We start from the raw sequence: 14507 nt of genomic DNA on the forward strand, positions 1-14507 counted from the left end.
CTAATATAATGGCATCATAACCTCGTGTATGTGCATAAAACAAAATTCGGGTTATCTCCTATCTCCATGAACTCCCTTTCGCCATGGACCACTACAAGAATCAGACAACCAACCCCCTTTCCCCAAACTCCGCTGCTTATCCCCGGGCTGCTATCAACTCCAACTCCGAAAAGCCTCTTTCGTCTTTCCCAACGGACGGCGATTAGGAAACTACGTTCTGCTGCAACTGCAACCGGAAAGAGATTAAACAAAAAACAGAGAAAAAAACCAGACACCCGTCGATTAATCCTCTTTCTTGTTTTCGGTCTGGTCGTCTCTCCCGAGGAGTACGTTGGCTTTACGCTGGAGCCCATTTTTCAGCCCGAAAATGAGGGCTGGGATGGCGTGGACGGGTTATGAAACTGGCGACCAGGTCTATTGTGCAACCTTGTCGGTCCACCTTCTAGTCTGGACTGGATGGATGGATCTGACGGCCAGCTAGCCCGAGGAGATACACCGAGGAATAAACTCCGGCCGTTGTGTCTTCATTTTCTCGAGCTGTCTGTCGTTCTTGATCCTGTCTGGTTATTTCAGTTGAGGCCGGCAGTTTCCTGTCTGGCTGGTTTCGCTGTTTCGGGGACACGGTTGGGGGGATCTTCCACCACTCGCTGCTGCTCCTGTGGATCTAAGAATAGGGTGATTTCCCCGGCAGAAGAAGGAAGCATAGGAATTGTTTCCGAGATGATCAGCTGTTGGATCGTTCCCCCGTCCCCCGTAGTGTATGTAGTCGAGGTAAGCTAGAAAGAAAAGCAATGTATACTGCGCCTGAATATGCATACTTGTCAGCAACGGGGGTCTGATCCTCCCATTCTCTGTTCGCATGCGCTGGTTGAAGGGAAAGTTTAGGTAGCCAGTTTCATGAGTTGGGTCTCGGTTTCCCGCTCCCTGTGTCTTCACAGGGCTGGGTGTAACTCTACCCACCTGTTTTCTTGCACGGTTGAGTATCGTATATGCCCGACGGACTGGGTTGGGAGGCAAAGGCCGTGGGTTCGTGGGACTGACTGTGCACACATACAACGGTGGCTCTACATCTCTCACTGTCTTTCGGTTACGGTTCTTGCCGATGGATTTGTGCATTAAAACCTGGCCGCTCTCTGTTTTCTTTCTTGTTGTCTGTGTGGATCTGTGACTTTTTCCTTGGATTGATCGATAGCAACCCTACGGGTCTCTCGTTTGTGATTCTCTCCCCGGATATAGCAGTTCTTTATTCCCGCGTGTTCATTATCGCTTCAGCGGGAAAGAAAGTCTCCGGGGTTTAGACGTTGTGAGTGCCGGCTCGTTGGTGTGTTTGTGTGGGAAAGGTTTGTTTGCCTGCTTCTTACCTCATCCGCAGTTGTTGGTCATTCCCTTCCGGGGATTGGTTTGCATCGATCCATATCCAGTAAATCAATACTTGCGACTCTTGTGGACCTGGTCTGGGATTGTTGACGTTGCGTGTGTGCTGGGGTGTCCTTTTGTTCGTCTGTTTGCTTGCCTGCTTGGTTTGTGAATTGTGAGTGGCAAACATACACCCAAAACTCATGGCCAGTCAATTATCACCTCCGCCGGGAGGCAAGACGGTGCTGCTATTCGGCTGCCAGGCCGTCCAGTTCGACGCCAACGACTTCCAGCAGCTGCGGCGCGTCATTCTGGACACGCCCGACAACCACTGGGTGCTGGACGTGCTGGCGGAGCTGCCCGTCTACTGGCGCACCGCCGCCACCAAGTACCTGCCGAAGCTGCAGGCGCTGCCGGGTGAGCAGCAGCTGCGCGACCTGAACCAGTGGATCCGCACCGGCAAAGTCGCCGACCGCCACTTCCCGCTGCCCTACCTCCAGCATGCCCCGCTGCTGATGATCACCCACCTGCTGCAGTTCGCGCGCTACCTGCAGCTGACGCACCCGGATTACGCGGCTCACGGCGTGGTTGACGCCGAGACGAGCCCCGTCGTAGAGATCGTGGGGTTCTCCTTTGGCTTTCTCAGCGCCGCAGTCGCTTCGAGCGTCACGAATCAGAGCCAGTTGCGAGAGTATGGGGCCGTGGGAATTCGGTTGGCGACCCTGCTGGGCGCGCTCGGCGATGAACAAGAGAGCCGCGAGAAGTATACCTCGCTGTCGACCGTGTGGAAGAAACCCGAGTTGGAGGGGGAGCTGGTTCGAGTGCTGGAGCAGCATCCGGAGGTAAGTTGGCTGATCTTGTGGGAGACTGACTAGCACGATAGCGCTAATGCCTCGTTCGTCAGGCGTATATCACGGTTCGATATGATACGAACCGCGCGACTATCATGACGCCGCGGAAGGGGCTGGGCCGGCTGCAGCAAGCGCTCCAGACAGCCGGATTTTCCGCATACCACATCAACTTCAACGGACGCTATCATTGGCCGGGGCATCAGAAACTATTGCATACGCTTGAGCAGATGTGTGGGGCGGATCCCGCGTTACAGCTGCCAGATGCATCGCAGTTGCCACGGCACACATGGACCAACATCACTAATGAGCCCATCTATGAGGGTCCACTGCACCAGGTGGTTCTGCGCTCCATATTGGCCCAGCAGTGTCAATGGGGTCCCACGTTTGCGGCTGTGCATCGGGCCCAACTTGAAAACACGCAGTCGATCGTGGTGGAGTTTGGCTCTGAGCGCTGCGTTCCCCCGACATTCATGCGCACGCTCGGCAGCCGCGTGGTGCACTATATGGACTTGAACCTGGACTTCCAGTCGCGCGTCTCGCCACTTCAGTCGAGCCCGACGCTATATGATGACGACATTGCCGTGGTGGGCATGGCTTGCCGGGTGGCTGGTGCCGACGATCTCGAGGAGTTCTGGAAGCTCTTGTGCGCGGGTGAATCGCAGCACCGGGAGCTGCCGCCGGAACGATACAAAGACTATGAGACCCCGTGGAGGCCAGGCGCGATTCGCCCTTGGTGGGGCAACTTCGTCAACGACATCGATGCCTTCGATCACAAGTTCTTCAAAAAGGTGCCGAGGGAGGTCATGTCCCAAGATCCACAGCAACGGTTGTTTTTGCAGGTCGCATACCAGGCTCTCCAACAGGCGGGCTACTTCCACAAGAAGGATGCCACCAAGGACATCGGGTGCTATGTCACCTGTTGTACCGTGGACTATGAGCATAATGTCAATTGTCATCCGGCTACGGCCTATGCTGCCACGGGTCTGTTGCGGAGCTTCATGGCTGGTAAGGTGAGCCATTACTTCGGATGGCGCGGGCCGGCGCTGTGCATTGACACCGCATGTTCGGGCTCCGCCGTTGCGCTGCACCACGCCTGCAGGGCCATCCTCAATGGCGACTGCAAAGCTGCGCTGGTTGGGGGCGCCAATGCTCTCACGAGTCCGCTAGCATTTGATAATTTGAACGGAGCGTCATTTGTCTCCCCCACCGGACCTTGCAAGCCGTTCGATGCAAAGGCCGATGGCTATTGCCGCGGCGAGGGCTTTGCAGCGATCTTCATCAAGAAGATGTCCGACGCGTTGGCTGACGGTGACACAATCCTGGGCACCATCGCTGGCACCGCGGTGGAGCAGAATGACAACTGCACCCCGGTGGTGGTCCCTCATGCGCCGTCGCTGGCAGGCTTGTTCGACAAAGTCATTCGTCAGGCCCACATCCGCCCGTATGAAATATCGGTTGTCGAGGCTCATGGCACCGGAACACAAGCGGGTGACCCGGCCGAATATAGCAGCGTGAGACAGGTAATGGGTGGTCCACAACGAGCAGCCCCACTGACGCTGGGGTCAGTCAAAGGGCTGGTTGGACATACGGAAGGTGTCTCTGGCATGGTAGCGCTGGTCAAGGTACTCCTGATGATTCACGAAGGAAAGCTCCCGCCCCAACCGAACTTCCACAACTTGAACCCACACATCCAGGCGGCTGCCGACGATCAGATCGAGATCACCACCCAGTTAAAGCCATGGCAAGCGGATTTTCGCGCAGCACTAATCAATAATTACGGTGCCTGTGGGTCGAATGCCTCCATGGTAGTCACTCAGCCACCTGGCTTTCGGACCGGGAGCGGTGCCTCTGCTATTCATGCCCCCGGCATCTCCCTTCCCTTCAGATTCTGTGGTTTAGATGAGCACCGTCTGCGCGATTATGCACGAAAGTTCTACAGTCTCTTGCAGCATCAGGCCGTTTCTGCGAGCCATCTCGCGTCTCTGGCTAATGTCTCGTTCAACGTTGCTCGCCAATGCAGCCCAACTCTCGACAGGCACCTGATATTCAGCTGCAGTTCACTGGTAGAGCTTGAGTCGCGGCTGCTTTCAGTCGTTGATGGGGACGAAAGCCGAGTTGTTCGCATGGCCAAGACCACCCGCCCCGTGATTCTATGTTTTGGGGGCCAGGTGTCAACTTCGGTCGGTTTGGATCGCACCGTTTACGACACAATGCACGTTCTGCGCAATCATCTCGATGGCTGCAGCAGGATACTAGAGTCGCTCGGGTACGACAGTCTCTACCCTGGTATCTTTGAGTCCACCCCAATCGCCGATCAAGTCAAGATACAGACACAGTTGTTTGCTTTGCAGTATGCCAGCGCTCGCTCCTGGATAGACTGTGGCCTTCCAGTAGCGGCCGTCGTTGGCCATAGCTTTGGAGAGTTAACTGCCCTCTGCGTATCCGGGGCACTGTGCCTTGAGGATGCGCTAGTCCTAATCGCTAGACGGGCGACTTTGATTCGGGACAGTTGGGGACCAGACCCTGGGGCCATGATTGCTGTAGAGGGCGAGCTCCACGAAGTTGAACATCTGCTAGCCGAAGCCACAAAATCTGTCTCGACTGGAACATCCCTGGCCAGCATCGCCTGTATCAACGGCCCACGTAGCTATACGTTAGCTGGAGCAACAGAAGCGATGAACGCAGTGCGTGTTATGCTTTCCACGCAGCCAGCATTCTCTCGTCTCAAACACAAATGTTTGGACGTCACCAACGCATTCCACTCGTCATTGGTCGATTCCCTCGTTCCCGACTTGAAGAGGATAACTGACGGATTGATGTTCCGCGAGCCGCAGTTGCACCTGGAGCGGGCCACGGAAGAGCCATGCACTGGTGTCCCCTCTCCGATCATTGCAGCTGAGCATCTCAGAAAGCCGGTGTACTTCAGTCAGGCTGTCAATCGCCTAGCAGAGAGGTACAAGTCGTGCATATGGCTCGAGGCCGGGTCCAACTCAACCATTACTTTGATGGCCAGTCGGGCGTTGGCATCAAGTGCTGCCTCAAACCATCAATTCCAATCCGTCAACATCACAAGCAAGAATGGGGTCCAGAGTCTGACCGACAACATAATCGCTCTCTGGAAGGAGGGAATTTCTGTCTCCTACTGGGCACATCATTCGTCGCAGACGCCTGAGTATGACTTCGTCTTTCTCCCACCCTATCAATTTGAGAAGAGTAGACACTGGATGGACAACAAGCCGTTACCCGCAAGTAGCCCCATCAAAGCGAGTGAAGTACAAGAGGAGCAGCCGAAGCCGAAAATTCAGTTCCTAGGATATCAGGGCTCGGCGAAGATGGTCGCCAAGTTCTCCATCGATACTACGCACCCCAGCTACCGTGAAGCTGTGTCGGGCCACATAGGTGCACAAACAGCGCCTCTCGCCCCAGCTTCATTCATGCTCGATACTGTGGTTGAGGCACTGAGAAGCTTACCAGAAGGTAAAGACAGAGTACCGCAAGTAAAGAATGTCACCAGTGATGCGCCGCTGGGGCTGGACGAGACACAAAATGTGTACATTACACTCACCGCTCAGAGCACGGACAAGACATTCTGGGACATGGAATTCACCAGCGAGAATCCCGAAAAGGGTGCACGGTCACGGGTAGTCCATTGTGCTGGTCGGATCAAGATGTTCAAGGCAGATGATCCCGCGCTCCAGGGCGAATTCTCCCGGTACGGTCGCTTGGTCAGTCACCGTCGATGCCGTGAACTTCTCGACAGCTCCGACGTAGATGACATCCTGCAAGGTCGCAATGTGTACCGCGCCTTTTCCGAGGTTGTGGACTACGCTGAGCCCTACCGTGGCGTCCATAAGTTGGTCGGCAAGGGCAATCAGTCAGCCGGCCGAGTGGTGAAAAAGTATTCTGGTCAGACCTGGGCGGACACGTTTCTGTGCGACTCATTCAGCCAAGTAGGAGGTTTCTGGATCAACTGTATGACCGATCGGCCAGCGTCCCAGATTTACATCGCCAGTGGCATGGAGCAATGGATGCGTACACCGTTGTATGCTGACCCGAGCACGCCGCGTCCTGAGACCTGGGATGTGCTAGCAACACATGAACGAGGAGATGGCTTCTACACCACTGATATCTTTGTCTTTGACCCGGAAAAAGGCCAACTGGTAGAAACGTTCATTGGGATGAAATACTCATGTGTGCCAAAGGCAGTCTTCAGCAAGATCCTCAGCAAGCTGGGGTCGAGTGCCATTCCTCAACAGACTCATCAGGCTGCAGTTGTGACAAAAGCAGTCTCGTCGCCGCTAAAAGCGACAGCTAGTGATCCGGTCTCCAAAGCAAAGAAGGCAAAGGCACAGACTTCCGACCTGGTCGTACGCATCAAGGGCGTGGTTGCCGATTTTTGTGCTGTCGATCCCAGCGAAATTCACGATGACGGCAATATGGCTGATGCTGGCGTTGATTCTTTGATGGCAATGGAGTTAGCACGCGAGATGGAAGAAGTGTTCAAGTGTACGCTGCCAGCAACCGAACTTATGGAGGCGGGGACGTTCCGTGACCTCGTCCGTGCGGTACAAAGAGCTATGGGAATCGACACAGTTGATGAGGCAGAAGATATAGATGAAACCAGCGAGAGTGGCACTACCTCTTATACCGAGTGTGAAACAGAGTCAGATGAGGCAGTTGACGCTGGTACCACCGAGTCTGTGACTAGCATGAGCACTGACACGCCCGAGCTACATCTGCCGCACGACAAAATCTTAGAGGCATTCGCTGAAACCAAAGCCTTGACAGATCAGTTTCTCTCGGAAAACAACTGCAGCGGGCGCGTGCTTAGCTTCAACCCAGTCCAGATGCAACTCTGCGTGACGCTGACTCTGGAGGCATTCGAGGAGCTGGGTTCATTCATTCGAAGTGCGCAACCAGGTCAGCGGCTCGAGCGGATCAAATTTGATGCCCAGCACGAAGAGCTGGTGGAATACCTCTATTCCCGATTGGAGGAAGCTCGCCTGGTAGAGTTGGATGAAGGAACGGTGACTCGTACGAGCTTGGAGTGGACCAGGATGTCTAGCACTGCCATTCTCGACGAAATCAGTCGGACCTACCCTGAGTTCGTAGGTGCCAGCAAGCTTGCCGTTTATACAGGAAGCAAACTGGCATCGGTGTTACGCGGCGAACAAGATGGTCTTCAACTGATTTTCGGGACAAAAGAAGGACAGGAGCTTGTGTCATGGATGTACGGTGACGAATCGCACAACGTGAGTGGTTACAATCAAATGCTGGATTTCATTCGGCGGCTCGTACACAAGCTTGGCAGTCGTTCGGGGACAGGTCCACTGAAAATCCTCGAAATGGGGGCTGGTACCGGAGGAGGTACAAAATGGTTCCTTCCCGTGTTGGCCAAGCTTGGGGTTCCCGTCGAATATACCTTCACCGACATCTCCCCTGCCTTTCTGGCGCAAGCCCGTCGGCGCTTCAAAGAATATCCCTTCGTGCAGTACCGTGTGCATGACATCGAGAAGCCTCCGGCAGACGATTTAGTTGGGACTCAGCATATCATTATCGCCAGTAATGCTGTGCATGCAACCTCGAATCTGCAGGTGTCAACCGGAAATATGCGTCGGGCATTACGACCCGACGGGGTGGTCTTGATGCTCGAGATGACTCGACCACAGTTCACAATTGATATTGTCTTTGGACTCTTCCGTGGCTGGTGGGTATTCAATGACGGGCGAAACCATGCTATCACTAGCGAGAACCGCTGGGAAGCCGACCTCCATGCCGTCGGTTACGGCCACGTGGACTGGACAGATGGCCATTCGGCTGAAGCGAGCGTCCAACGAGTACTCTTTGCTACTTCTACCGGAGAGCAACGTGAACGGCTTCCGCTGGGGCCGAATATGTCTCATGTGAGCCTCCTTGCCAGTGTTGACAATGTTGCTCGAAAGCAGGCGACTGACAAGTATATCCGTCGCAGCATTGAAGGCTTTACCGGACCGACAGTGACCCATAGTCTAGTGACTGGACCGGTCGCTGTTTTGGTTACGGGGGCCACAGGCAGCTTGGGCTCTCACATAGCTGCATATTTGGTGCAGCTGCAGGAGGTTAGTCGGGTCATCTGCCTCAACCGACAGGGGAAGGAGGATCCGTTTAACCGACAGAAGAAGGCTTTTTCAGATCGAGGTCTTAGTTTGACCTCCAACGACTTTGACAAAATCACGGTGATTGAAACAGATACGCAAGACGTAAAGCTTGGGCTCTCAGACGAGCAGCATCAATTTGTACAGAATACCGTCACACATATCATCCACAACGCTTGGCCGATGAACGGTGCCCGGGGCCTGTCCGGGTTTGACTCTCAATTCCGGACCATGCGGCACCTGGTCGATCTAGCACGCGACATCGCGTCTGTCCGACCTGCAAAGACTCGGATTGGTTTTCAATTCATATCATCCATTAGTACGGTCGGATTTGGTCCTCTCGTGACGGGTAAGCCAGAAATTCCGGAGGATCAAAGCGTGATTGACTGGGTGTTGGCCAATGGATACGGCGAAGCAAAATTTGTCTGTGAGCAGATTCTTCATCAGACCTTGCAGACGTATCCGGACCGGTTCAATGCCATGGTGGTACGACCTGGTCAAATTGCAGGGTCATCGCTCAGCGGGTACTGGAATGCTGCGGAGCATTTACCCGCTCTGCTGAAATCGGCCCAGACACTCAAGGCATTGCCTGATTTTGGCGGGGTGTTGTCTTGGACGCCTGTCAACACTGTCGCAGCCACTCTAGGCGAGCTTCTCTTCGCCGAAAAGGCCCATCCCGTCTATCATGTTGATAATGCGGCTCGTCAACCGTGGCGAGAGATGACGCCCATTCTTGCGCAGGAGCTGGGAATTCCCCTTGGCAATTTGCTCCCGTTCTCGGAGTGGATTGAACGTGTTGAGGCCTTTGCTGGTCCACGAGAAGACAACCCGGCAGGTGTGATGGCGGACTGGTTGGCTGGCAACTTTGAGCGCATGTCTTGCGGGGGATTGCTGTTGGCGACAACGCGTGCCCAGCGAGACGCGTCCACGCTGCGGAGCCTGAGGCCTGTTGATCAGAGGACAGTGCGGGGATACGTGCAATACTGGCGTCGGACGGGGTTCTTGATGTAGATATAAGTGAAAACTTTTCTTAACGTCAGCAGTGTGATCTCATAATTCATTTAGAGGATGCGAAATAATAGACGCAAATGTCAACTTTCTAGATCATGAAATGAAGTTTTTTACCCAAATTGTACAGAAAGCGGGGGGGAAAGACGCGGGGGGCATCACCGCCTTGGTCACCGCCATGGCAGGTTTCCTCTCCCCCTCCCGATAATTCTGCCTCGTGGCTGCAATCTTCCGCCGGAACCTGCAACTCTGCCTTTGCCGCTCACTCATGGAAGAACAGACAGAAGCATCGTCGTCCGTGGCAGACTCCTCTGTCTCGCCAATCTCAGCATCAGCTTCACTATCCAACAAACCAAGGAGAACACGATTGGCACCTTCAGTGCTACCCACGCGCGTCAGTAGCGCCTGTGAACGATGCCGTCTCCACAAATCCCGGGTAGGCAGGCCGACTTGCCGCTCCGGCATCGCTTATAGATCAACGGACTGACCGACTCACGGCAGTGTGATCCATATCGACCATGTTCATTGTGTGTGCGAGCCAATGTCGAATGTCGGCAACGCCCTGCAATTCAACGACGCGCGGGAAATCTCCCATCGTAAGCTCTCCCGACTTTTCCTCTCGAGGCTTCAAGGGGAAGTGCGGCTGTCCAATAGCCCCGAGCTGACCGCACGAGCTGAAGCTCTCGACGCAGACTACCTGGCGCTCGAGGAAAGCCATCGCATCGCCAAAGACAAATATGCAGCCCTCCATCTGGGGAACTGTTGCAGGGTCCGACCACTGGGGGGAACGATCCGGTTTCGTCGCCCCGAACGATGTCGGCGGACAATCGCCACCAATATAACCCGATATCATCGTCCATTGAACCTGGTGAAGCCGAGTCTGCCATGGGTATTGCTCGCAAGATATGCGAGCTAGGCAGCCAGCATCTAGACGAACAAACCACTTCGGCCATTCCTGGCTACTCAGCAAGTAAAGGCGTCTTGCCTGCGCCTGGCACTGCCGCAAATCGTCGTCCTATTTCCGCCATTCTAGGTCAACCATTCCCTGCGATCGAGATCATATACAATCTATTGGATGATTACTTTGACACGGTTCATTGGTTTTCGCTGGTAGTCTATGAGCCCAAATTTCGTCGCAAGCTTCAAACCATTGCCGACGGTTGCGCCGACCCCACCCAGCAACCCTTCCTCTTATTACTGGCAGTCATGCTCGGTATGGCGGCATGGTACCGGTCACAACGCAGCCGTCAGGAGCTGTCTAACGCGAATGACAATTGGGCGGACTGGAGTGATATTCTTATGCGACTGGTTGAAAATAATCTGATAGATGTGATGGACCATCCTTCTCTCCTCGCAATACAGACCTGCATTCTCTTCGGTTCATATCATGTTTACCACGGAAGACCAAATTTGTCGTTTACTCTACTTGGGGCGACTATCAAAATGGCACATGCGATTGGCATGCATCGGGAGCCTCGACGCGGTGACATTGATGACATCGAAGAGCGAAAGCGAGTGTGGTGGACGATCTACACATGGGACCGGTTTGCATCCATCACGTATGGCACACCATTGGGCATAAACGACAAGGATTGTAATTTGAGCATGCCTGCAGACATTTACGAAAACCCCTCCTTCGCTCACCCGGCCTCTGATGACTCTGCTTCTGTCTGCTATTCGCCATATCAACGGGAATTGAACCGACTTTATCTGATTGCATCGCCAGCACTTGAGATCATCTTTGGCTCTCGTACTTCACGGACGTCTCAAGATCTAGTCAGGGACAGTTTTGTAAGTTTGGTCCAGGAGACTTCGGAAAAGCTTCATTCGTGGCGACAATGTCTCCCAAGCCACTTGGTCCTCCATCTCCAGCAAGACTTCCGTGCAACCGGTGAACAGAGCTCCAAAGCGTATGCCTTACAAGCCTTGTCACTTCATCTAACATATGACAACATTTTGATCGTGCTTTACCGTCCTTTGATTTCAAGGCAGGTGGACCATCTTTGGACGAGCAACATGTCACCTGGGGTTGACGAAATCCATTCGACTGCTTTTGCGACGGCAGCTGCGCCAGACTCGTCCAGAAGAACTCCTATCCAAGCCAGCACAGCCAACTCGGAATTTTGGATGAAAGCCGCCATTCGAACGTCCAGGATAACTGAACTGCCGGTGCTTGCGCAACTTGCGACCGATAGTCATTTAGTCGCCTTCCTCGCCATCAATCTATTCAACGCCGCGGTTGTCTTGGCAGTAATGGCCATATCAGAGCCGCTTTCTGATACAGCTCAAGAAGTCAAGCGGACGATGACCCGCATTCTTCGTCTACAGGACCTCTTGGGAAAGCGCTCAGCCCTCTCCAGACAAAGTACTCAGGTTCTGAAGAAGGTGGTTACGATGCTTCTCCGCCGGGAATCGGCCGCCATGCTCGCCCCTCTTGCGGAAACCACCGCCTTCACTGAGTACGATACCAATGGCGACCGTGCTCTACCTGATCCGCCTCCCATGTCTGTCGAAGAGACGCTGCGATTGCCGTTAAATGCGACTTTAGACATTGTGGATCCCTTGGTGGGCAGCCAGGGGAGCTCTAACTTCGATCGCGCTGGTCGCGTCAATGAAAGCTTGACTTCCCTTCAGTACGGTAAGCCATTCTCATCTCCCCGTATTCTTTTTCTTCTTTTTTTGTGCTGATGCTGATGCTTGTGGGAAATTCCCAGTCATGGTTCCCGGCCAGGATTACACGCTCCACGTTCCTGTACTAGGAGAAAGTCAGCGGGGTCAATTGCCTGCTCATCCTAACATCTCACCGGCGAATGACTGGGCGCTCCCTGCGCCAAGCGACTGGCAACAGCCCAATGGTCTCACGCCACCTGGGGAAGACGGGCATTACAACAACGTAGAAAACGGTCTCTACTGGCTCTGGGACACCACATGGAATGGGCTGTGAATAAACGTTTCTAAACTTGTTACACGGTGTATCTCTCTATCTCAAAGTTCCATGGTCGCCATAAAAAGAAGTCACCCGCACCGAAACCCAGCTTCTACGCTTCAACAGCATCGGCTGTTTCTGCGTCCACCTCCGGTCCATATATGACACTCTTGATTCCTATCCTGTTTGCCACATTCTGGAATGCCTCCTCGACCTGCGAGAAGGAGTATTCGTGAGTGACAAGGCCGTCGACATTGACACGTCGGGCGTCAAGCAGTCCTATGGCGGTTCGGAAGTCTCCAGGGCCGTAGCGGAAACTGCCCTTCAGGGTAACCTCTTTATCGCAGATTTGGCCAATGGGAACGGTGACACTCGGTCTACCCAAGCCGACCTGGATGAAGGTTCCTCCTGGCGTGACCGCGTGTAGACCACAGACAAGGCAAGGCTCCGCCCCCGTTGCGTCCAAGATCACATCTGCGCCGTCTTCGAGTCCCGCCGCTCTGAGAAGGTCGGCCGCATTCACCTCAGGCGATGCGTCACTCATTTGGTATGTATGTGTGGCTCCGTACTTTCCAGCGACCGTAAGCCGACTGGAAACAATATCAACCGCAACGACGGTAGATGCACCAAAGGCACGGGCAACAGCACAGCAGAGGAGTCCAACCGGGCCCGCGCCGAAGATGATGACAGACTTGGTTTGCATATCTCCTGCGAGCCGACAAGCATGCACTGCGACACTCAACGGCTCAACCAGTGCGCCCTGACGCAGTGAAATGTGAGCGGGAAGCTTGAAACAGCACTCGACCGGGACGCGGTAGTATGTGCAAAGTGTCCCGTCAATCGGCGGCGTCGCTGCAAATCGCATGTCACGGCACAGATTATAACGTCCCCTGCGACACGGCTCGCACGTATTGCAGGCGACGCCAGGCTCTAGGGCAACGCGGTCTCCCACGGCGATCCCTTCAGCTTTGCTGCCGCAAGAGACCACGATTCCTGTTGACTCATGGCCCAGGATGATTGGTTGCTCTACCACATAGCGACCGATTCTTCCATGTTGCCAGTAATGTACCTGTTGAAAAAATGACACATTAACTCCGAATTGACTCACCAGTGTCAAGAGGATCGAAGTCAATACTCACGTCGGAGCCGCAGAGCCCGGTTGCGACAATTTTCACAATGACATCCCTTTCGGACTGTACCTCTGGTGCCTTGCGGGTTTCGTAGTAAAATGAGCCGCCTGGTTTGAGCACGGCAGCTAAACTTGCGTCCTTGAATTGAAGGATTAGTGACCCAAATTTGGAAGCTTTAGAGACAGTACCAGTGACATTCATGGAATCGCCTACCTGAGTCGAATCTGCAGCAATCATGTTTCCAAGCCTTGAGCAATTCAAAGGTCAGATTTATGAAGATCTGCTAATCTGTCCCGGCTCCTCTCTGTCTTTTATTATACCTGCCGGCAGGTTGTGTCCATAAACCAGAGGCGCACTGACTCGATTCCGGCGGAGCAGTGCAGCTTCGGTTCCGGCTTTCCTAACAATGATTGCATTGCTGATTGCTGATTCCCCGCATCGACCGACCATCGATTAGAGCTAGTAAGACATCAAAACGAGGATCTTCCCCGGTCGGCTTCGTCCCCACCTTCATAATTATTTCTTCTTCTCGTGGCGGTGGTCTCGACACCGATTTCTTCGGGTTCTAAGACCTATCCGCCTAGCTTGTCTCTCAATGCCTGGTCAGACTTGCTTCCTGTTAGTGATAAGCGAGGGGCGATTCCGATCCCAGACAGGAAAAACTCTCCTTCTCGGATTGCTGTCATCCAACGCTGAGCAAGCTCTGTTCCGTACGGATTTTGTCCCGACGCGAGTTATCCGGGCCGGTGTTAACAGCTCTCTTGGGCAGGAGCTCATTGCTGAGCATAGTGGGTCCGGAACCGAATTCCTGGTCAGGCAAGTCAGCATCCGCCGGAACCGAGTGTGCAAATCCGCCAGGGACTACACAATGCGCCCTGAATTGATATAGCATCAGAGCGAAAGCAACATACAAATGGCTGTCTATGACCTGACTTGAAGTGTGGAGTGTTTGCCGTCATCTCTTCTGGGGATGTATGTACCAGACTTGCACGTGACCTCCGCATCACGGCGGCGTACCAGGGAGACACTGCAGGCAATGGCCGGGTTGTCTTCTCCCAGCTCGATGATTCGCCGAAGAATTTACCATTGGTGTGGCCAGTGT

At 54.1% G+C, this 14507-nt stretch overlaps 4 protein-coding genes across 4 annotated transcripts; 2 read left to right on the plus strand and 2 right to left on the minus strand.

The window, feature by feature from the left end:
* Positions 1-482: 482 nt before the first annotated feature.
* On the minus strand, positions 483-1237 carry BO66DRAFT_91480 (uncharacterized protein). Its single transcript, XM_025653706.1, has one exon. It carries the CDS (start codon positions 1114-1116, stop codon positions 565-567), a length of 552 nt encoding a protein of 183 aa, XP_025504025.1. The 5' UTR covers positions 1117-1237; the 3' UTR covers positions 483-564.
* BO66DRAFT_451721 (putative polyketide synthase) lies at positions 1237-9486 on the plus strand. Its single transcript, XM_025651879.1, has 4 exons — positions 1237-2198; positions 2261-4557; positions 4621-5190; positions 5281-9486. The coding sequence occupies exons 1-4, from the start codon at positions 1560-1562 to the stop codon at positions 9350-9352; spliced, it is 7578 nt and encodes a 2525-aa protein (XP_025504026.1). The 5' UTR covers positions 1237-1559; the 3' UTR covers positions 9353-9486.
* A 131-nt stretch (positions 9487-9617) lies between these two features.
* BO66DRAFT_374448 (Zn(II)2Cys6 transcription factor) lies at positions 9618-12732 on the plus strand (the record flags this gene model as incomplete). The annotated part of the gene is made up of 4 exons (XM_025645596.1): positions 9618-9785; positions 9851-9945; positions 10042-11987; positions 12064-12732. 4 exons carry the CDS (start codon positions 9618-9620, stop codon positions 12291-12293), a joined length of 2439 nt encoding a protein of 812 aa, XP_025504027.1. The 3' UTR covers positions 12294-12732.
* Positions 12063-13699, minus strand: BO66DRAFT_349968 (NAD(P)-dependent alcohol dehydrogenase). The gene is made up of 3 exons (XM_025644703.1): positions 13619-13699; positions 13415-13543; positions 12063-13344 (listed from the first exon to the last, which is right to left on the minus strand). Exons 1-3 carry the CDS (start codon positions 13640-13642, stop codon positions 12388-12390), a joined length of 1110 nt encoding a protein of 369 aa, XP_025504028.1. The 5' UTR covers positions 13643-13699; the 3' UTR covers positions 12063-12387.
* Positions 13700-14507: the final 808 nt, after the last annotated feature.

This window comes from Aspergillus aculeatinus, assembly GCF_003184765.1.
Source record: "Aspergillus aculeatinus CBS 121060 unplaced genomic scaffold BO66scaffold_24, whole genome shotgun sequence".
Taxonomy (NCBI): domain Eukaryota; kingdom Fungi; phylum Ascomycota; class Eurotiomycetes; order Eurotiales; family Aspergillaceae; genus Aspergillus; species Aspergillus aculeatinus.